Raw genomic sequence first — 22,757 nt, 5'->3', positions numbered from 1 at the left:
TGAATTGAGTGCCTGAAATGGCACTGCAGGTGACAGATGCTTGAATGGAAAAGCCACTAATTGGATGGGGTGGGGATTATGTCTGAGCATCAGATAATCAGATTATTCCAGAAACAGATCTCGCTTTTTTAACTCATTCACCGTAATCTGTCACACAATGTCATGCCTCTACACCAAGACTGCACCTTAGTAGTCTTAGTATTGTTTATCAGTACCTGCTTTCTCTTGCGTTCTGCTTTTTATGTTTACAGTTTTGTCTTCTGACAGACACCGAAAATCCATTTTCATTTCCAGTTTCCATTTGCATTTTTAGGTCTCAGTGCTTGGCACCAAGGTCAAGGGCCATTATGGCATTTCCTGCTTTTGACGGATACAGCCACGAAAAAGGACATAGCACCTGAAGTATTGTGATCTCTTAATACAGCATGGGGCTAGATGTAAGACTTGAAGTCAGCATGTCTTTAAAATGTGGGCATTTCTTCACACTCCTCTTCTTCATTGTGTCCGTCACAGGAACTCAAGGTAACAAAGTTAACGTTTATCATAAGATGTAGATGAGGATGACCATTTTTGGTTTACTGATTTCTACGGTGTAGTGTTACAATAAAGAATGAGGAGGACGCTCTTTTGGGCATATATTGTGATAAGTATTGTAACCTATCAAAGAATATGAAATTAGTGGACACACCAATATATTTTTTCAATGTGTAGAAGGTTCCAAAATGTTGTTTTGTTAAGTAACATATAATTGTCTTTTAAGTTGTTTTCCTTTACTATAAGTGTAAAACAACGACAAGTTTCAAATATAGCCATGCAAATGACTATAGAGGTGAAGAGAACTGGGGAGTGGAGAAAATCACCATAAATTTGAAAGATTAGATCATGTGGGCACCATTGAATTTTTCCCCCAGTAATGCCCTCTACCACCAAACAACAACAACAACAAAAAACAAAGGCAGGATTTGTATTGGTAGAACCATACAGAGTCAAGAAACAAATTTTAGCATTGCATAATATCCTATTCTTGCCAAAAGACTGTGAATTGAAAGCACATAAGGGTTTTGAGAGCTGTGAAATATCAACCTTCTTTTAGCAGAAATATAGCAAATTATAACAAAAGTTAGTAACCTTTTATTTTTGACATATTTTGTTGTTGTTCTCACAGACCGAAGCAGGCTAAATCCATCAGAGAACCTACACAATATCAGCTTAACAAACCTGCAAAAACCACCAAAGCAGAATTCAGGGATCAGGACTATATTTGAAATGGAAAAGCATCGCATCAAGAGAACAGACTTCTTCCACTCAGAGGTGAAAGTATGTCCACAGGAGACAATGAGGGAAGTCATAGCAAGTCACCAAGCATACTACACACTGAGAGGTAACTCATGGCTGTAAAACATCTACAAGGAACTTCTGTGTTAGAAAGTTTAACCATCCAGATGCATCAATGCTTCTGTTTAGTGCAGTGGCTCGCAACCCAGTTCCTGGAAGCTGCTTGTGCATTTCGTATGTCTCCTGAATCAAACAAACCTGATTCAGGTAATCAGCTCATTAGTAAAGACTCCAAGACTTGAAATAGGTGTGTCAGATAAAGGAGACTACGACTTAGGCATTTAAATTCAAATTTACGTCAGTTAATTAAATCATGATTTTATATTAAACATGAAAATAAATGTTTTAAGACTATTAAATAGAAAATATTTGCCTGTAGCATGTGCTAGTAGTAGTACTGCTGACCTTGTTTTTAATGGTGTTTTTCACTTACATTAGATATTTCATACTTGTTGAGCTTTGATTTGTCAATACATTTGCCATTAACAAAGAACAAACAAAAGTGTTGTTGTCAGTTTCCCTTTTCGGTAAAAGTGAAAGTGAGAAGATAAATATTTAGGTTATTTGCTCCAAAAACTGGACATACCTGTATCAAACGGACAGTAATTTGAAGTCACAATTTGGGAACAAGTAGCATAGACCTAGACAGGCCAAAAACTTGCCAGACATATTTTTTCACATTGAAAGTAACCACAATAAAATACATGCCTTCCATATAGTACGAAAAAATAGTACATCAAACAAGTGGTATGTTCAAATTTGCACTACAACTATGCTCGAATAACATGAACATATTCATTTACATGCTCTTTTCAAGTGTAGGTGCTAGAGAGAGAGAGAGAGAGAGAGAGAGAGAGAGAGAAAGTAATTACCGAAAAATAAAACTACTTTGTAAAATGAAATGTGTTGAGCCCTGTCAAATACTATTGTAATGTGGGAATCATGACACCAGAGTTGTGGATCCAAATGCTAGATTTATTAAAAAGAGCATGGTCTGACAGGCAGGGTAAAACACCAGCAAACAGTAACATCTAAGAATAATCCAAGAGAGTAATCCAATGAACAGGATCTGAAAACTTATTTGTTGACCTTGTCAGTTTGCCAGGAGGCTGTATGGGAGGCTTTTAGGATCTTTCTGGACAGAATTCCCAGCAGCTCAGAGTACCAGAAATGGGTCCATAAATGCCAGCATGACTCTATGTGCATCTCAGATCTCGCCATGACTTTCAGCAATTCACAGGAACACATAGACATGGTCTACAGGGTAAATTAATCAACAATTCACACAATACTGTACATTCAAAAGATGCCATAATGTCACTTTTTTGTGTGTAAATACAGTGTAAATATGTTTTGTTTGTATAAATTATATCAAATCAAATGTCTGATGTATGTAAATGTTGCTATTTTTAGGTTACCAGTTTTGTTTTGTTTTTCCCAGTGCATCTATGTCTATGAGTGAATGTGAAATAAGAGCTGCCCTGAATATCTCAGCTTAATTCAAACTCTGTTTTTAGTCAGATGGCCAGAAAATATAGAAATAGTTCACCACAAAATGAAAATTTTGCTGAAAATGTACTCACCCCAGGACATCCAAGATGTAAAGGAGCTTGTTTTCATCATCGGAACTGATTTGGAGAAATTTACAATTACATGGCTTGCTCACCAATGGATCTTCTGCAGTGAAAGGGTGCCGTCAGAATAAGAACAGCTGAAAAAACATCACAATAATCCACAAGCTATCCATACAACCCTCAATTACATGATTACATGTTTGAATGCAACAAATCGTCTCGGGTTACTTGACTGTAACCCTGTTCCCTGAAAAAGCGGGAACGAGATGCTGCGCTCAATAGCGCTAATGAGAACATTCTTTGTTCGACCGGTTGTGGAGCATGTGTGTCAAACATGAAGAATTGGCTTAAATAACCTCGGCAGGTGAAGTCACTGATAACGTGCACCTGAAGAGACGTCCGGACACGTCGACAGTGCGGCATTGAGGCACAGCATCTCGTTCCAGCTTTTTCAGGGAACAGGGTTACAGTCAAGTAACCCGAGACGTTCCCTTATCAAAACCTACTCTCGATGCTGTGCTCAATAGCGCTAATGGGAATGAGAATACCAACACCGCCGCACTGAAAGTGTCTGGACCCCCAGGGTTGTGTAGTGTGTGCGCACAAACATCGAAGAGGTCTCAGACATGACTCTGAGATATGGACTCAAGGGCATGCGAGCCCGGAGTAGCATCGACATCCAAACTATAGAATCTGACAAATGTGTGCGGAGAGGACCAACCTGCTACATCACACACTTGCTGCAAGAGCGCACCTCTTGCTCAAGCCATTGAAAATGCAACCCCACTGGTTGAATGGGCAACAACTCCTAGAGGTGAAGTTTGACCACGCGCCTCATAGGCTAGGGCAATAGCAACCCTCACCCAATGTGAAACTGTTTGCCTGGTGGCAGCTGCACCCCTGATTGCGGCCCCCACAGCATATGAAAAGCTGCTCTGACTTATGCCACTGGCTAGTGCGGTGGACGTAAGTCTGAAGAGCACGTACTGGATACAGTAAGTAACATTTGGAAGATAATTAGGGTGAGGATGCAAAATAGCTTTGACTCGCCCAGGGGCAAAATCGGAACAGGATGGCAGGACTGACAAAGGCTGTAAATCCCCAATTCTCCTTATAGAGGTAATGGCCATAAGAAAAAACATCTTTAGAGTCAGAAGCCTGGCAGGCGCTGATTTTAATGGTTCGAAAGGGGTGCCAGCCAGCCCTTCGAGCACTACGGCCTGATGGGGCCGTAGCTCTAGTGGGTGCCTCAATCTCTGAGCCCCATGAATGAAGCGGGCGACTAGAGGGTGCTTTCTCACAGAAACCTAGGCAATCAAAACATGGCAAGCCAAACTAGTGGCCATGTAAGTTCTTAGAGTACTAGGGCATGTGCCTGAGGACAATTTCTCTTGCAGGAACTCCAGTACTGAAACAATTTGGAAGTGAGCTGGGTCTACATGGTGTGTCATGCACCAGCCCTCAAAAAAACTCCATATGAGGGCATAAGTTCTTCTAGTGAAGGGAGTCCTATCACTTAGAATAGTCTCTATTACATTGGCTGGAAGGCCAGGATCTCTAAGTTGGTCCCCCTCAGGGGCCAGACATGGAGGTTCCAGAGCTCAGGCCGGGGATGAACTACTGTCCCCTGTGCCTGAAAGAGAAGATCTCTCCTGACTGGAATCGCCCATGGCGAGCCGTCAAGGAGGGATATTAGATCTGAGAACCAAACTCTGGTCGGCCAACAAGTCGCTATCAGTAAGAGGGGAGACCCCTGTTGACGGACCTTGGCCAGGACTCCCGGGAGCAGAGCAATTGGAGGAAAGGCGTAAAGACGCAGTCTGGGCCACGCATGGGCCATAGCGTCCAGACCCAGGGGAGCTGGATGAGTCAGAGAGAAGTAGAAAGAACATTGTGCCATCTCCTGTGAAGCACAGAGGTCCACTTCTGCTACTTAAAATCTTTCCCAGATTTGACTGACTACTTCGGGGTGGAGTCTCCATTTCCCGTGTTTCACAGCTTGTCTGGTAAGCAAGTCTGCTCCCACATTCATATGCCCAGGAATGTAACTGGTGCGCTAACCCAAAGGTATCACCGTGGATGCAGCTGCCATGAGACCTTCTGAAAGTGATGAACAGTGACTTTCTGGCCTAGCTTGATGTTCTTTAGGGTGTTTAGAATGGATTCGACATGTGCAGGAGACAGCTGTGCCCGCAATGTGATCGAATCCCATACCACACCCAAATACGTTGAGAGAACGCTTTTTTTGGCATTGAGTCTCAACCACAGAGATTCGAGATGAGCTAGAACGACATGCTAATGTCGAAGCGCAAGCTCTTGAGACAGGGTCAGATTCAGCCAGTCGTTTATATACATTTTAAATGTGGATGCCCTGGAGTCGTAGAGGAGCCAGAGCTGCATCCATGAATTTAGTGTAAGTACAAAATCAAATTTTAAGGCTTTAATCTGGTCACTGCACGAGTCACCACCTAGTAACTCCTCATGTGCTTATAATCGCGAGAGGAGCGCTAGGAGAGAGCACTCTCAATGTCCATTTCAACAGAAGCTAGAGCTACAGCAGCCTCTGCCCAATCCGAAGAAGTGCTTGGGCACGCTTCGGAAGTGGGCGCGAGAACCATCCGATCTTCCAGATTGGAGAACGATCTTAATGAGCGGGAAGCAGCTCGTTCCTCGTGGGCAGGGGCATCGGACTGGGGGTAAAACCAGTACTGATTACCAGGGCCCCAAAGGAAGAGAGGGCCCTTGAAAAGTCTCGAATATATATTTTCACTCTAGAACACGAAAGCAGCCTCTATTTTTTTTTTTTTTTTAACTCTCTGAAGACAAAGAAACCTGAGGATGTTTCCGTTTCATGTCTATAACCTGCAGGTGCACGTTATCAGTGACGTCACCTGCCGATGTCATTTAAACCAATTCTTGCCGTGTTTGACACACATGCTTCACAATCGGTTGAACAAAGAATGTTCTCATTAGCGCTATTGAGCGCAGCATCGAGAGTAGCTTTTGATAAGGGAACTATCGTTAATGCATTCTGGCCCAAATATGGGTCCACATTTCCATCCACCGTTGTTTCTCATATCAAAATCCACCAACTAATTTATTAAGAACTTTTTTGGAATGTTTTTTTTTTGTAAAGGTACTTGATCGGTGCAGATTTATCTCCTGATTCAGACGAGACAACGTTTCACAGGAGAAAGCAATATTATTGATGGAATGCTCATAGTTTAGCTGGAAGCAACTGTTTGAAGTTAAAAACATCTTGATGGATTTGTTAATTGTAAACACACATCTTTTTGCTTCTCAAGATTTTAACTGAAAGTGGTGTGGATCATTTGTGGATTATTGTGATGTTTTTTTCAGCTGTTTGGATTCTCAGTCTGACGGCACCCATTCATTGCAGATCATCGATTGCTGAGCAAATGATTTCTCCAAATCTTTTGCTGTTGTATAAGCACTATAGAAATATGATGACTTAAAGTGAATAAACAAAGCCATCTACATCTTGGATTGCCTGAGGGTAGTACACATTTTATTTTGGGCTGAACTATTCCTTCAAATGTTTAAGTTAAATTTGTTTTGTAATATGTTTGCTTTTCCTTTGCAGAGCGTGAATATGAATATTGAAAAATTAGAACGGTGAGACTGCACTTGGAATCATGACTATTGTTTCATATTCTGGAAATATCTTCAAATCATCTATAACAAATGGTGAACCATGATTATTTAAATATCATAATACATATTCATTTTTATTTCATAGAAATATGACTGAAGAGCCAACAACTGATGGAGCACCGAGAACGGAAGGTATATTTGAATTGTTTTTGGTATTCAGTTTCAATCATTTTGGAAAGTTCAACTAAGATCAATCTCTGTTGTTCATTGTCAGAGGAATTCCTGACTGAAGCAACAGAAGAATTTGTTCCCCCAGATCTATCTAGTACAGTCAGTACTACAACAGAAACCTCTACTGCCTCGAAGGTCTGGAGCACAATTTACATAACATAATACATGTACTTTAAAAACAGGCAGCAGTGGTTGATAGAAATTATTTTTCTAAAATATAATGACAACTTATTGTTTACAGTATATGCAGCCTTTGCTCTGCTTTCATTTTAGGCCACAACCACCAGGTCAATAAGCCTTGGCTTACTTTTATCTACAGAAATTTACAAATGAATAATAAAATGATTAGCAAAGTTCAACTGGTCATCAAACATTTACTCCAGGTTACTTGTTATCTTTGTTGGCGTTGTTGTTGTAGAGCCTAATTGAACAGTGATGTTGTGGATGACTGACAGGAGCTCTATTTTCATAAGTTTGAGCTGAAGGTAACATTTATTTATCTAGGCTGAGATGTCTGAAAAGCAAGCAGAGATATACCGTAAGCTGAGATGGTGGAGTTGTCAGATTGGAACAACAGGTAGACTACATATCATATGCATAAAAAATGATGGGAGAAGCTATTTGTCTTAATGATCAAGCCCAGTGAGAATATGCATGTGGAGGAACACAGGGGACAAAACAATGAACCTTTATGCACCTCAGTGAGTAGTGACTTGAATGACTTAGACAACTCTCCTCTTCAGGAAACCTTGAAGGATCAGCTCATTAGGTAAGACTAAAGCCACCTATTTTCCAGACTCTGCAATGCCCAAGTCAGAGAGAATCTGGTGATTTAAAGCGTTGAAGGGGGAGTAGAATTGGAATTGGAATGAAAGCTGGTCATGAAACTGTAGTAACAGTGTCAGACATCCATCATTCAACCACAGCAGTTCAACAATATAGACATTTCTGCAATGATGTCACATACATGGAGTACTAACTTGGGAGGACTACATTGCTATTGCTTTCTTTTGTTTTGCTTTATTTCCAGATGACTGATTACATCTCAGATTCCCTCTAATAGGCACAAAAAGCAGCTATTTTATTCTTGTAACAATTTTTTTTAACAAACAAAGAGCATAAACTATTTAAGTTTAGATATCAGACTAACCACGAGTCAGGAATTGTAAGTCCAACCCCACCTTTGCAATGTTGCCTGTGGATGTGCGTTGGACCTATGATTTTGGGAAACTCTGGCTGCATCCGAAAACTCTAAAATGCTGCCTTCGGAGGCAGCATTCCAAGGCAGGAAGGCATCAAGACATGTTCGAATCCAAATTCTGCTTTACTTCCTGTTTCCAGAGGTACCTTCTTCTGATCGAATTTTGAAGGCAGCATAGATGTATCCTTTGCTGCCTTTGATGTCCCATAATCCTGTGCATTCCATTCCTTGATGTTTGAGCTAAAAAACAAAACAAAACAAAAAAAAAACAAGGATGGCATCTGAAAGTTGCATTTGGTGGACGGTTTGTGTGTAACTATATATTTCTGACTAACCTTTTGCACTTTTGATGTTAGTTCTAGCGATAAATCAGTATTATAATAATTCAATATTTGTTTAGTCATCACAAAAACTCTATTCTATTTTGTTGTTGATCATTAAACTGTTGACTAGGCTACCTCAGAAGTCTGTCCATAATCAGTTTCATGAGGTGCCTTTGTGCAAAAACGCTGCCTGCAAAGTCATTGGCCCATACGGCAGCGAGGCAGCAAGTCGGCGAGTCAGCCGCTTAAGTTTTCGGATGCAGCCACTGAATCACAGATTTATGTTGGAAACAATAGAACTTGCATAATCATAATATCACTAAGGCTAATAATGCTTTTTTAAGAATGCTTAGCCTAACCATGCATCTTAAGTTGAAGTTGAAAGCATACAGTAGCTAACTGAACACAACTTGTAGGGTTTTGAAAGAAAAGGAAGGAAAGAGACAAGTTGGAGTTTTTCAACTGCTGTACAATGAAATGTTGTTGGTTTTTAGCATGGGAGTAACCCAAGCCTGCTTAAATACTAAAGGAAACCTTTCAGTAGTGATAGATATGTTGTTGATGTGAGTGGGAGTCAGATCTAGAAGATGAGGAACAGTAAGGTGGTGGCGGAGGATGGGGTAAAGAGAAGGATGTTCTAAACAGTTTGTAGGTGTTTAGTGGAGGCAAGGGATGTATTTTTATTGTAGCAATTGCATGAATCATTTTGTAAAAAAGTTTAAAATTTAATATTTAGCCTAGAAATTTGTTTAAACTGTTTGGGGAATTCTGCATGTTTTTTGCACTTATTATAAAGTAGCTCTTGTAATTCATTGTAGGAGCTGGATCTTCACAATGTAGTTCCCGAGCAGCCAGTACATCAGGTCATAAAATTCAGTGTTAAACTGATGGACTATGGGTACCAGGAGATACTGAGAGACACTGATTCACCTCAGTACCATGACCTGTCAAGGCATCTTCAGGATCAGGTGTGTGAAAATGACCAAACAATAATCCAAAATTCAGAGTAATTTGTCCCTGCACGCCTTAAAATCACTGTAAAATGATAATTGAAAGAGTAAATTAACATGATTACAAGGCTGATAAAGAGTCAAAATAGTATCTATGTCCTTATAGCCACCCACAACACAAAACAATGACTCACCTTATCCATTCTTATGCAAAGCATGCTGGGAAGTGCATCAGAGGATCAGATTATCCAACAGTGTTGTAGAAAATGTTCTGTGAATCTGTTGGGGATTGTTGTATTCTGCCTTGACAAAGATTGTGCAGTTCTGGTTAATACATTTGCCTATACACCCATATATGATGGTCAACATTAGATATTAAGGATCATACTTGTTTGTTTTTTCCAGATGCAACATGATTTTAATGACCTACCTGGATTTATGGATGTCCAAGTGTTAAGTATTAGGTAGGCGTACTTTTGTAATATAACTTTAATTATAACAACAGTGACCAACTGATCATCTGAGCTCTGGATTACTGCTGTGAAAATAAGGATTTACATTCACACAGAAATACAAGCCTATATGTGTTTCCGTTAACATTCATATTTCTCTAATGAGCTGTTTGTGCATGTCTAATTACTTGTTGCATTTGATTATTTTCTGTTTTCTTTCATACATGCAAGTGAGGCAGAAGCACCTAATGGGTAAACATTGCATAATGTGTTTATGTGTGTTGTATAATGTGTTTAGTCTTTGTGTACAGTACATCAGCTTTCATTTCTATTGCTTCGATAAAACGTCTACTACACAAATAAATATAAATGTACATCACTTTTATTTATCTAGAGCTGGAGGAGTATCTGCAGTTTACTCAGCAGTGTTTGAGACTACAATACCTTCCGTTGCTGATGGAATTCTGGACATTGGCACAGCTGTTTCATCTACAGGACCAAGTCTGAAGGATATGATAGTTAAAGCACTAAGCAAAAAGGCATCTCTTCTTGATCTTAATTCACTAATCTTTGAGACAGGTAAATGTATATATTTATAAATATTTCCATTTACAATTTATTTAAAAAAGTCTTGTCTGATTATCTTGTAAAAGTTCATCCCATAGTATTTATAAGTTGTGTACACATTTTCTCGCATCAGACAAAGACCAGTCTTCAACGAGAATGCCTTTGACTGAGGTTTCTGAAGACATTATAACTGAGGTAACTAATGTCATATAATTAAGCAATTAAGACCAAGAGATCATTCTATGTTGTCAATATAGTCATGGCTAAAGTGGCACAGCACACAGAGAAATGCCTGTGTTGCCTTCCATAGTGACACACAGCACAGATTTATTGCTTAAAAAATGTTCCCAAATTAAAAAAGATATATAAGGACACAACTTTTTATGAAGATATTAAAGTTTTTTTGTTCTCTGTTACTTATTTTATGTTTATGAAACAGAGATAGTGTTAACATAAAATCTTTGAATGCAATAACATAATTGTACAACTGTTAACTTGCAGTCCTTCGATCAAGCGTCATATGGGGACCTCAGTTTTCCAACAAAAGGACCAAAAATTGAAGTTCATATTTCATCAGATGATGATGAGACCATTGTAGACCCAACTTTGGACACAGACAGCACCACGACAACAACTAAATCAGAAACAGAAACAGCTGAGTCCGAGAGTGACGCAGTCATTGTACACCAGCTTAAAACTATTCAAGGGGAAACTGGTGAACTCAAAACAGAGATTTTTCAAGTTCCACCAGTAGAGGAAGCTCCCAGTGAGGATAAAAGTAAACCAGTTGTTATTGCTGAAAAAGACAACAATTTGGCTCCAACATCTTCAGCTGCTGTCTCAGCATTACCCCCGAGTGAAGAACAGCCTAGGACTACAGAGAAACCTACATCAGATAGTGACTTTAGTCTTAACACGATACCAGAGGATGATATCATATTTCACCAGGTAACCACCATCCACATGTTGTTCACCACTGCAACAACCATTAGTCCTAGGTCTGAACAACCAAAGTTGGCTGTCACAACTGACTTTAGCATCACCCTGCAACCTTCAACTGAACCAATTGATCCAATAACTGAAGTGACAGATTCTAATGAAATTCCAGAGGCACTTCAAACAGTGGACACTGGAACGGTAGTAAAGCAAGAAGAGACCAAAGTGGTGATGCCTGTACTAAATGTAGAGACCAAGTCTGAGATTGATTTACCCAAGGTAAATGTTGTGACAACAGAAACTATAGAAGCATCAGGACCTGAGAAAGATACCAATGTAACTGGAGATGCTGTCATTTTAGAAGATCATGTATTAAAACCTAAAGAAGTAACTGTAGTAACAGAAATGTATGCTGAGTATGGCACATTAGAGCCTGTGAGAACAGCTGTGCTACCTGATCCAGAGGATGAGATTGGAAAATCAACTAGCCAGGATGAAGTAGCAGAACCCGAGGAAAAAGTTTTAGAGCCAGATCCAGTGGTCATTATAGAATCAAAAGAAGATGTTGAGGAGATTAAAGTGAAACAAGTGGATGATGTTCAGGCAACCAGGAGGCCAGAAACTGGGACAGGACAAGCTAAGGAGGAACTTTATTTAACAGCAAAGGGTGAGGTGATGAAACCTGAAAGAACAGATGATGAATCAGAACCTGCTGAAGTCGTAGAATATGAAGTTAGCATCAAAACTGAACAGCCTGCTGTGGAGATCGCGAGTGAGGTCCCTAAAACCACTGAAGGTTCAGTTGTTAGTCCTAGGTCTGGACAACCAAAGTTGGCTGTAACAACTAACTTTAGCATCACCTTGCAACCTTCAAATGAACCAATTGATCCAATAACTGAAGTAACAGATTCTAATGAAATTCCAGAGGTGCCTCAACCAGTGGACACTGGAACAGTAGTAAAGGAAGAGGAGACCAAAGTGGTGATGCCTGAACCAGATGTAGAGACCAAGTCTGAGGTTGATTTACCCAAGGAAAAGTTTGTGACAACAGAAACTGTAGTGGTTTCTGGACCTGAGAAAGATACCAATGTAACTGTGGATGCTGTCATTTTAGAAGATCAGGTATTACAACCTGTGACTGTAGTAACAGAATTTTTTGCTGAATATGGCACATTAAAGCCTGTGGGAACAGCTGTGCTACCAGAACCAGAGGATGAGATTGGAAAATCAATTAACAAGGATGAAGAAGCAGAACCAGAGGAAAAAGTTTTAGAGCCAGATCCAGAGGTCATTATAGAAGCAAAAGAAGATGTTGAGGAGCATAAAACTGATAAGGAGATTAAAGTGAAACAAGTGGATGATGTTCAAGCAACTGGGAGGCCAGAAACTGAGACAGGGCAACCTAAGGAGGAAATTCATTTAACAGAAAAGGGTGAGGTTGTGAAACCTGAAAGAGAAGCTGATGAATCAAAACCTGCTGAAGTTGTAGAATATGAAGTCCGCATTAAAACTGAACAGCCTGCTGTGGAGATCACGACTGAGGTCCCCAAAACCACTGAAGGTTCAGTCGTTAGTCCTAGGTCTGAACAACCAAAGTTGGCTGTCACAACTAACTTTAGAATCACCCTGCAACATCCAACTGAACCAATTGATCCAATAACTGAAGTGACAGATTCTAATGGAATTCCAGAGGTGCCTCAACCAATAGACACTGGAATGGTAGTAAAGCAAGTAGAGACAAAAGTCGTGATGCCTGAAGCAGATGTAGAGACCAAGTCTGAGGTAGATTTTCCCAAGGTAAAAGTTGTGACAAAAGAACTTGCAGAAGTATCTAGACCTAAGAAAGATACCAATGTAACTGGAGATGCTGTCATTTTAGAAGATCAGGTATTACAACCTGAAGAAGTAATTGTAGTAACAGAGATGTATGCTGAGTATGGCACATTAGAGCCTGTGAGAACAGCTGTGCTACCTGAACCAGAGGATGAGATTGGAAAATCAAATAACCAGGATGAAGTAGCAGAACCCGAGGAAAATTTTTTAGAACCAGATCCAGTGGTCATTATAGAATTAAATGAATATGTTGAGGAGATTAAAGTGAAACAAGTGGATGACATTCAGGCAACCAGGAGGCCAGAAACCGAGACAGGACAACCTAAGGAGGAACTTCATTTAACAGCAAAGGGTGAGGTGGTGAAACCTGAAAGAGAAGCTGATGAATCAGAACCTGATGAAGTTGTACAATATGAAGTTAGCATTAGAACTGAACAAACTGCTGTGGAGATTGCGAGGGAGGTCCCAAAAACTACTGACGGTTCAACCAAACCTCCTGCAGAGATGATTAAGATTAAACCACCTGAGATTTCTGTCACAGAAATTTACCTTGTTGAGAGTATTGACTATTACCAACCCAAAGAAGGTGCCAATTTGCCTTTTGTGCCAGTTGACAGTGTTCAACGAGGCACAGACATTGGTAAAATAGTGGAAGACTTTGGGGTGGAGGATCAACTCTCCAGACCTAAGGTTATTAAGGGAGTTCTTGAGATACCAGATCTGGTTACAGAGGAAAAAACCCTAAGACCAGAAGAGTCTGATGTTCTCACTACTGTATCAAGTGCCTCAGAATCTCCACCTGAAATGATCATAGAATCAGTTTCGGAGAAAGATAAGGACTTACCATATGTTGTTGGGGATACTAAGGAGCCACAGCTTGAAGATATGGGTGAGAGATCTACGTTATGTTTCTCAATAAAATTTTTTTAGAATTAACTTAAATTATTTTTAGAATTTGTGAAAATGTTCACAAAATGAGTTTTAGCAGTCATCTGAAACACTGAACTATTTTGCGCTTGAAATATAATTTATGACCTATCTTTAATGATTTCCCAGAGGAAAAGACTACATCACAACCCACAGAGACACTCACAACTGATCTACCTTTGACAACTTCACCTGCAGACCTTGAACTTTTTGAAGTAGTGCTAACAGATTTATCAGTCGTAACGCCAACCCATTTGGGAGGGGATTATGATTCACCAACTGAAAAAGAACAATCGACTTTTGCCCAGGAGTTACCATCTGTGGTTGGAGATACTGAGGAGCCAAAGTTCACAGAAATGGGTAAGAGATCCATGCCAGGTGTATTTCTCAATAAACATGCTTGGTCAAAGAAATGTAAAAAAATATTTTGAAAATTGTAACAAGATAAATTATAAATTACTATAAATGTCATTTATAACCTATCATTAATGATTTCCCAGAGGAAGACACTCTGACAGAAGATCTCCTTGTAGAACAAGAAAAAGAGACTGCATCACAACCCATGGAGACACACACAACTAATCTACATTTGGCAAATTCACCTGCAGAACTTGAACTTTTTGAAGTAGAGCTAACAGATGTATCGGTCATTACGCCAAAACCTTTAGAAAAGGATTATAATTCACCAACTGAAAAAATACAACAACAATCAACTGTTGCCCAGGATGTTGCTTTTACGAAGAAAGAAAATGACAAAGAGTTGAATGTAGAAACTCAGGTAGTTGTTCTAACAAATGTATCAGTCGTTACTCCAATATTTCTGGAAAAGGATTATGATTCACAGACTGAAAAAGTACAACCAACTGTTGCCCAGGATGTTATATTTGAGTCAGAAAATGACCAAGTGCTGGATGTGGAAACTGAAGACCCATTTATTCATTTAAAAGAGTTAGACCAAATAGATATAGTAAGTACTGAGACCATTGATCTCTTGAGTTATGACAATGCATATTCTTTCCCAAATGAAGGATATCCCTTGGAGACAACAAGAGTGCCATCACTAAAGTATTTCACAACTCCTTCAATGACCACAGCTAACAAAGGCAAAGAACTAGTTGTGTTTTTCAGTTTGCGTGTCACAAACATGCTGTTCTCTGAAGATCTTTTCAATAAGAGCTCTGCAGAATACCAATTGTTGGAAAACAAATTTGTTGAACTGGTGAGTGCAGCTATTTCAATTTCTGTTGGCAGGCTTATTAACATCCTCATTAGTAGTGGGATATTACAGTAAGAAAAAATACCCTTTATTCTCTTAATTCGTTAAAGCGGTTTATTGTAGTGATGAGTGAATGGGTGAACATCAGCATATTGCTTCGTCTTGATGCTTTTCACTGCATACTATAGACTATACAATCTTTAAAATTGAGACCGTATACTGCATACACTCTGCAGTATGATAATATTTGTGCTTAGAGTCCTTCTGCTAACTTCTTTAATTGTCCACTGGTTTTGAATGGTGAGCATACATAAACTATGCCTTTGTCTTCTCTGTGCACAGCTTCTCCCATATCTACAGTCTAACCTAACAGGCTTTAAGAAGTTAGAGATCCTAAACTTCAGAAACGGAAGTGTGGTGGTCAATAGCAAGGCAAAATTTGCCAAGTCTGTGCCATACAACATTACTCAGGCTGTCCAGCACGTCTTGGAGGAGTTTTGTAATGCTGCAGCCCAGCATTTGGACATAAAGGTTGACAGCCATTCCCTAGACATAGAACCAGGTAAGAGTCTTGGGCTTTGCAAGCATCATACATGAGCTGGCTGGTTCATTTAAAAAAATGCATCAGTCTGTCTGAACATGGACAGAATTTCTCTCAGAAGGTCAAGAATTGCTACAATTGAGATGAGTCCAATTCTTCTTTCATTTTAGCTGATCAAGGTGACCCATGCAAGTTTCTTGCCTGCAACGAGTTTTCCAAATGCTTGGTTAACCTCTGGACAAAGGAAGCACAATGTTTATGTGACCCAGGCTACGTGACCGTGGATGGACTGCCATGTCAGAGCCTCTGTGTGGTCCAGCCTGACTTCTGTCTCAATGGAGCAGAGTGTGAGATTGTACCAGGGCATGGTGCCGCTTGCAGGTACCTCAGAGAACAATCACATATGTGACCCTGGAGCACAAAAGCAGTCTTAAGTTGCACGGGTGTATTTGTAGACATAGCCAACAACATACTGTATGGGTCAAAATTATCGTTTTTTTCTTTTAAGCTAAAAATCATTAGGATATTAAGTAAAGATCATGTGCCTTGAATTTATTTTGTAAATTTCCTACCATAAATATATTAAAACTTAATTTTTGATTAGTAATATGCATTGCTAAGGACTTCATTTGCACAACTTTAAAGGAGATTTTCTCAATTTATTTATTTATTTGTTTTTTTTTTTGGCACCCTCAGATTCCAGATTTTCAAATAGTTGCATCTCTGCCAAATATTTTCCTATCCTGACAAATCGTACATCAATGGAAGCTTATTTTTTCAGTTTTAAGATGATAATAATAATATAAATAAAAAGACTGGTTTTGTGGTCCAGGGTCACATATAGCTATAAACAATTAGATTGCATGATCTAAATGAAATTCAATTCTGTTTTGGAATTGAATAGAATGCTTGTCTCTAATGTGAGGTCTAGGTTTTTACCTATAGGTAATGCACATTTCTGACTAAATGTTGGCAAATTAAAAAAAAAAAAATTGCCAGCACTCCAGTATTTTTGGTAGCTTTTTTTTTTTTATTACTTTGTTCTTGCGAAACATGTAAACACATGGATGTTGTTGTGTAGCTCTGATGGATCTCTTTAGGAATAATCCTCCACTGTGCATGTTCTAACTGTCTCTCTTGACCCTTTTAGATGTCCTGTAGGCAAATTCTGGCAATTTATCGGGGAGAGATGTGCAGAGCTGGTCTCCGTGACACTAGACCCCTTTCTTTCCCTAGTGTGCCTCGTGGGGGTGCTCACCTTTCTTTATGCCATCATTTCTCTCTTGTTATCTATGTGCAGGAAATGTGTACGGACCAGAAAGACACTAACTCTAGTGTAAGCAGGTCTTTTTTTTTTCTCCGTCAGATTTTCTGACATTTTTTTGGTCAAATAATTTGTCGTGTTATCAGAGATAACGAAGGCAAAAATACAGTAAAATATATATCTGAAATGATGATTAGTCAAACATATACAAATGTAAGCAATGAATAAAATAATGGAACAATCTGTGCATACCAGTATTTATTACTTAAAGGAATGTTCCAGGTCCTATACTCAAGTTTGTAAAAAAGAATTCCGTTTATGTAGACTTTGAAGGTAATGGTATTGACGTCCAATTTCATCATGTCTGTTTTTACAAACTAAGAAAAAAAAGAGCATAGAGATTATGCTCATTTGAAGACATTTATCCTATGTAATTGTTCTTAGAATAACTATTCACAGTGGATTACAGTGAATGTGGCACTATGCTTCCCTGTCTATTCTTCATGTCATTCTGTTCTAAACACATTTATGAACACTTTGTACCCCTTTAGATACATCTCATTCATCATTTTCATCTTGTGCCTTTTATCTTTGGGATATTCTCTTTTCTTTGACTGGACAGTCAGATGTCCCCCATCCAGCCGCTCTGGATTAACAACTGAAGCCTCCACAAGTAGAAATACTGATCAAATTATTCCAGAAAACTGAAAATAAAAAGCAGAGTCCAGCATATCAAGTCATTATTAATATGTATCTTCCTGATTAACAGTGATCTGATTATCTGATTAGGGCACAAGCTGTTCTCAAATTTTCAAAACTGACGCGGTCAGGCATTTAATTTGGGATTGCAAGGCAGCTCTGTATTTAAATCCCCATTACGGTTTCTTCTCCAAAATTTCCTAAATTTAAATCTTTAAATGCAAAACTTTTTTTTTTTTTTTGTTACACATTATTAGGTGGGGTATTTTTGGTCTTTATTCACTTTACTAATTAATTAATTAGAAAATCTCCTTTACATCTACCATAGGAGTAAACTCATTTTGTTGAATTCTTGGCTTCTACTTCTGCAGCACTGGAATTCACTATTAATATTAATATATTCACTACTAATATGTCTTTTTTACAGAAACTGTGATGCATCACACACCTGTGAATTTGTCCTTGGGATATGACTTTTTTTTTTTTTTTTTGGTTTCCCTTCAGGTGATATTGATGTTTTTCTTTGCCTTTTAAAACACAGGCTTCATATTGCTGTATGTGCTGTCCTGTTTTATAGAGGCAGAGACCAGACCACCATACCAGGCCTGACGAGTTAATCACAGAAGATTTACACATTATAATCACTGTCAATGAGGTAAGATCAGATTTCATATGGTATCCACTATTGTTGTGGTTGTAAGAATAAATCTCTAACTATAAGACATTAAATGCTTAGCCAATTCACCAGACTGGACTTTTTAAGTCAATTTTATAAATACATAGATTGGTCTCATTTGAATTCAAAAAGTATGATTGATCACCCTTTTGTCTTAATAATAGCTAAATGTACACAACTGGCCCCAGGTCTCACTTAATGTCATGTTTGAGGTGAATAATAACTCACTTTGCAGATGTAAGGGAAGGGTAAGGGAAGTTGTGGCCTAATGGTTAGAGAGTCGGACTCCCAATCGAAAGGTTGTGAGTTTGAGTCCCGGGCCGGCAGGAATTGTGGGTGGGGGGAGTGCATGTACAGTTCTCTATCGACCTTCAATACCACGACTTAGGTGCCCTTGAGCAAGGCATCGAACCCCCAACTGCTCCCTGGGCGCCGCAGCATAAATGGCTGCCCACTGCTCCGGGTGTGTGCTCACAGTGTGTGTGTGTGTGTGTGTGTTCACTGCTCTGTGTGTGTGCATTTCGGATGGGTTAAATGCAGAGCACAAATTCAAGTATGGGTCACCATACTTGGCTGAATGTCACTTCACTTTCACTTTCACGGACTAAATTTGTCACTGGGTTTTTAAGCTTGACTGTGCATTAGTGCAATTAAAAAGATTATAAAAAATATTAGATTACATAACTTTTGTAAGCAAAACCATTTATACAGTCCTTCTGGTTTCAATTATAAATAAAAGTCCAAAATCATTCATGCAGCTATTAGCTAAACATCCTTTATCTATTGCACAACATCAATGCAAAAACTTGTTTCTCTTTGAATAGAGGTGGGACGTCACGTCATGCGGTCTTCTGATTGTGCTTATCCAGCCATTAAAAGACGCTTGAAAAGACTTCCCATGATCCCACAACTTCTGAAGGCTGTAGAATGAGTGGCCAAACATCCTGAACAGATGGAGAGCCAAGCTGAATGGTTATGTAACATGTCCTCCTCATGAGAACATTAAGAAATGAGCTGGTTGATTGTTGTCACGTGGCAGAAAGCATTATGGGTTTCCTCACAATGAGGAAATTATTCTTCTGTTTGATCATAATGAATAGTTTCACACTGTTCAAATATTCTCATAAGTATGGAACACAATTTTGTTTTGGTGTATAATAATTATTAATAGTTTCACATTCATAGCGAATAATTTTTTTTTTTTTGTCTTTTAGCATGGTTGTCTTGTGAAAATGAGAACTTTGTCAGAAATATTCTTTGAATGCTATAGATCAACAAATTCAAAAATATGAACCACTTTTGTAAAATTTACCCAAAGCACTGCAACAATGCAAAATGTCTTTAAGTATAGTTTAATATTAAATCTAGAGCTATGTTAGTGATGTCCCTGGGAAGCCCTGAATAATGATAAATACTGTAGCATCACTTATTTGACTTTATTCTACATTAAACATAAAACATATTTCACAGTGACATTTAACAGTTGTTTGTACTACATATATATATATATATATTATCATTGTTATTGTATTGTGTAATGTTGTAGAAGGTAATCCCTGAAACGAAGCTCTAATACGTCTATATGTATTTTTGTACTTCAACTGTGCTGGTTTATATCTATAAAAAATGTGAAAAACTGTGCTTGTTGGAAGAAAACAAACAACTTTATTTAGCTGGAGATCTCATGCCTACATTAGTACCTTGTTCCATTTCATACAAATCTTGATTTTGTATATAGAAATAAATCTCATTTGCATATTGCTCTTATACATATTTGGTCTGATATCACAATTACAACCCATGACTTGTGTATCATATTGCATAATTTGCAAAACATACACATCGTAGATTTACACAACATTAGGGACAATAACAATATCACAAAAACACTCAATCTTATTATTAAAATCATTATTTTTTATTAAACATATTTCATTCAAAGTCATAATTTAGTTGTCATTACCAGTTATTGTATTTACTGTATTGTAGCTTTTGTAAATACTTTATGCAAGCAGTTAAACTCACAGTGAATAAAAAAACTCAGAATATTGTAAAGTGCTGAACAATATCAGTATTTACATCTGCAAGTCAAAGAGGTCTTTATTCAACGTAAGACTGATTCAAACGTTAGGAAGAGACTGTTGAATTTGTCTCAGGGAACATTGCCAGTGAAGTATTTATGGATTACTGACGTTCATCACAAATCACAGCAAAAATATTACTTTAAAGTAAATTATATTAAGAGGCAGTTTAGAGGCAATTACACTGTCAAGTACAGCAATTAAAGATCAATGAGATGATTCGACACACACCAAATATTCAAATAAATCCAGAACAAATGAGACCGCTACTAAGAAGCACTTAAAATGAACAAAACAAAAATAATGTCAAAAGACTTAAAACTGAAAAGAACATTAAAAGGACTAAATGAAAGTCAGTTCTGTTTATGTAGGAGTTGGGAGATTCCCTTATGGACCTAGAGCTGTTATATGTGTGCTTGTGTTTATTTGAGCATGCTCTGCAGCATGGCAGTGGCGTATGTGGGTCGGGCCTGCCTGCTCTCTATGGCATTTTTAAGGTACTGAATTCCTCCACAGCGTTCCCAGATCTCCTCAAACTGGCGCGGCAGAATCTCAGCACCACGCTTCCGAGTCAAACCGGTCTCCTCCAGACTCAGCTCACACATATCCATATCATCCTTACCTATCAAAACAAAAACAGACGTCACACATTAGGAACTAATCTAGAAATGAAGCAATATACTAGCTAATATTATCTATTTATACTCGCCAGTATTCGAATAGCTACAATGTAAAATGTCTTGGTTACGAATGTAACCCTTGTTCCCGGTTTGTATTGATCAATGAAATTGGGAACTCGCTTAGAGACCAATGAACTTCGAGTGTAACTAAACAAGCCTATCCACATTGGCATTCAATGACTGCATCCAGTTGCGCGAGTATAAATAGGCAACAGGTGAAATACATACTCAGGCTTGGATGGAACAGAGCAAAACTAGGGCTGGGTCTGCCTCCTCCTCCTCCTTCCCTTCTAATCGCAGCAACATAGACTTTAAGGGTGAAGGGAGACGGTCTTTGCTCCAACCCTTGCTGCAGAAAGGAAAGCACGACTCCGATATCTCAGACATCTCCCGGGGTCTTTCAGAATACCACTCAACGAACAGGTTCCAATTCAAGGTGTAAGCATGTCTTGTAGACAGTGCTTGTGCTGAAGTGATGGAGTCTATTACCTCTTGGGGTACCTGGAATGCAGGGACTCAGCCCGGGCAGCTCGTAGGCAGACCGAAGAGGGGTCTGAGTGTGCCGATCAACGCTTACTTGTTTCGACAGTCGGGCAGAGAGTGCATGAGTAGGGTCTTTGATGACACTCACGAACAGAGAAGGAAGAGTGTGGACCATGTTTGGACCGTGTTTGGTCCGTCCGCGACTCTCCGTGTCCTCTTGGGATCCAGAGATATAGAAAACTGCTGTACTGTTGAGACTTTTGGAAACAACGATTCTCCAACCGGCCATCCTCCATGGGAGGTAGAGGTGCGTTCACTATCTCCCGAAGAGCAGTTCCCTCCCTCTCTGGGATGGGTGGGGTGGCCTTGGCTGCCCGCCAGGGCAGGACGAGATCGCCTCAGTCTGCTCCTGTGCAGCAGAGAACTGCTGGGCAAAGTTGTGTCACCGAAGAGGGACACGCGAGCCTCGAGGAAACAAACTTTGTTGGCATCTCCCCTAGTCAACCACACACACCCAGAGGTGGCACTCCTGGACCACAAGTGTGGACATTGCATGACTCAGAGAACTTGCGGTGACCTTTGTCACTCGGACCGCAAGACCAGTTGCGGTTCGTAGCTCTTTTAAAGCAGGGAAATACACTGCATAAATTAACTCTGTGGTTTAATGAGCAGATTCTTTCGTTAAGATGGAGTTGTAGACGATCGGAACGAAAATGGAAAAAGATAAATTACAAATTTCTTATAAAATGTTTAGAGATTCTCTGTCCAAATTTTAAAGGGCTGTAAGAAATGCTAGATCGAGGTACTTTGCAGATCTTATTGAGAAAAATCTTCATAATCCTAGGGTTCTGTTTTCTACGATAGATTCCATTATTAATCCTAGATTAGAGGTTCTAAAAGACCTGTCTGCAGATTCATGCAATTCCTTTTCAATTTTTTTCATAAATCGAACATCAGATGTACGTAATAACTGTAGCATCTGCTTAGGATCATGTACGATCGTTTGGCCTTTATGTTGTAGGGATTCCTTTAGTCTTTTGACATTTGCATATAAATTACAGTACCTGGCCCCATGGTTTAAATTTATATGAGTGCTTAATGGCAAAGTTTACCCCCATTATCCGGGAGATACTAAGCAGACCAACTCTCGGGTCTCCCCATCAAACTTCAAAC

General features: G+C 39.1%; 2 protein-coding genes across 7 annotated transcripts in view; one reads left to right on the top strand and one right to left on the bottom strand.

Annotated features, from left to right (window-relative positions):
• Nucleotides 1-252: 252 nt before the first annotated feature.
• Nucleotides 253-19,835, top strand: LOC132107115 (interphotoreceptor matrix proteoglycan 2-like). Of its 2 annotated transcripts, none has more exons than XM_059513317.1 (19): nucleotides 253-522; nucleotides 1,166-1,381; nucleotides 2,433-2,599; nucleotides 6,514-6,545; nucleotides 6,670-6,716; nucleotides 6,799-6,890; nucleotides 9,098-9,247; nucleotides 9,635-9,693; nucleotides 9,913-9,933; nucleotides 10,076-10,260; nucleotides 10,382-10,443; nucleotides 10,750-11,358; nucleotides 11,395-13,906; nucleotides 14,074-14,304; nucleotides 14,445-15,163; nucleotides 15,503-15,722; nucleotides 15,872-16,082; nucleotides 18,242-18,319; nucleotides 19,210-19,835. In XM_059513317.1, exons 1-18 carry the CDS (start codon nucleotides 426-428, stop codon nucleotides 18,279-18,281), a joined length of 5,670 nt encoding a protein of 1,889 aa, XP_059369300.1. In that variant the 5' UTR covers nucleotides 253-425; the 3' UTR covers nucleotides 18,282-18,319; nucleotides 19,210-19,835. The 2 variants fall into 2 exon arrangements, with proteins under 2 accessions (XP_059369300.1, XP_059369299.1); XM_059513316.1 differs by having other exon boundaries at nucleotides 19,165-19,835.
• A 916-nt stretch (nucleotides 19,836-20,751) lies between these two features.
• The window catches only part of LOC132107118 (unconventional myosin-VI-like), a 78,738-nt gene continuing 76,732 nt past the window's right edge, over nucleotides 20,752-22,757 (bottom strand). For all 5 annotated transcript variants that reach the window (XM_059513318.1, XM_059513319.1, XM_059513320.1 and 2 more), the window contains one exon: nucleotides 20,752-21,043. In XM_059513318.1, coding sequence (XP_059369301.1) covers nucleotides 20,844-21,043 — 200 coding nt within the window. In that variant the 3' untranslated portion in view covers nucleotides 20,752-20,843. The remainder of the gene's footprint in view (nucleotides 21,044-22,757) is intronic.

The sequence above is a fragment of the Carassius carassius genome, chromosome 27, assembly GCF_963082965.1.
Source record: "Carassius carassius chromosome 27, fCarCar2.1, whole genome shotgun sequence".
Lineage (NCBI taxonomy): Eukaryota > Metazoa > Chordata > Actinopteri > Cypriniformes > Cyprinidae > Carassius > Carassius carassius.
This window is presented reverse-complemented; position numbering and strand designations above follow the sequence as displayed.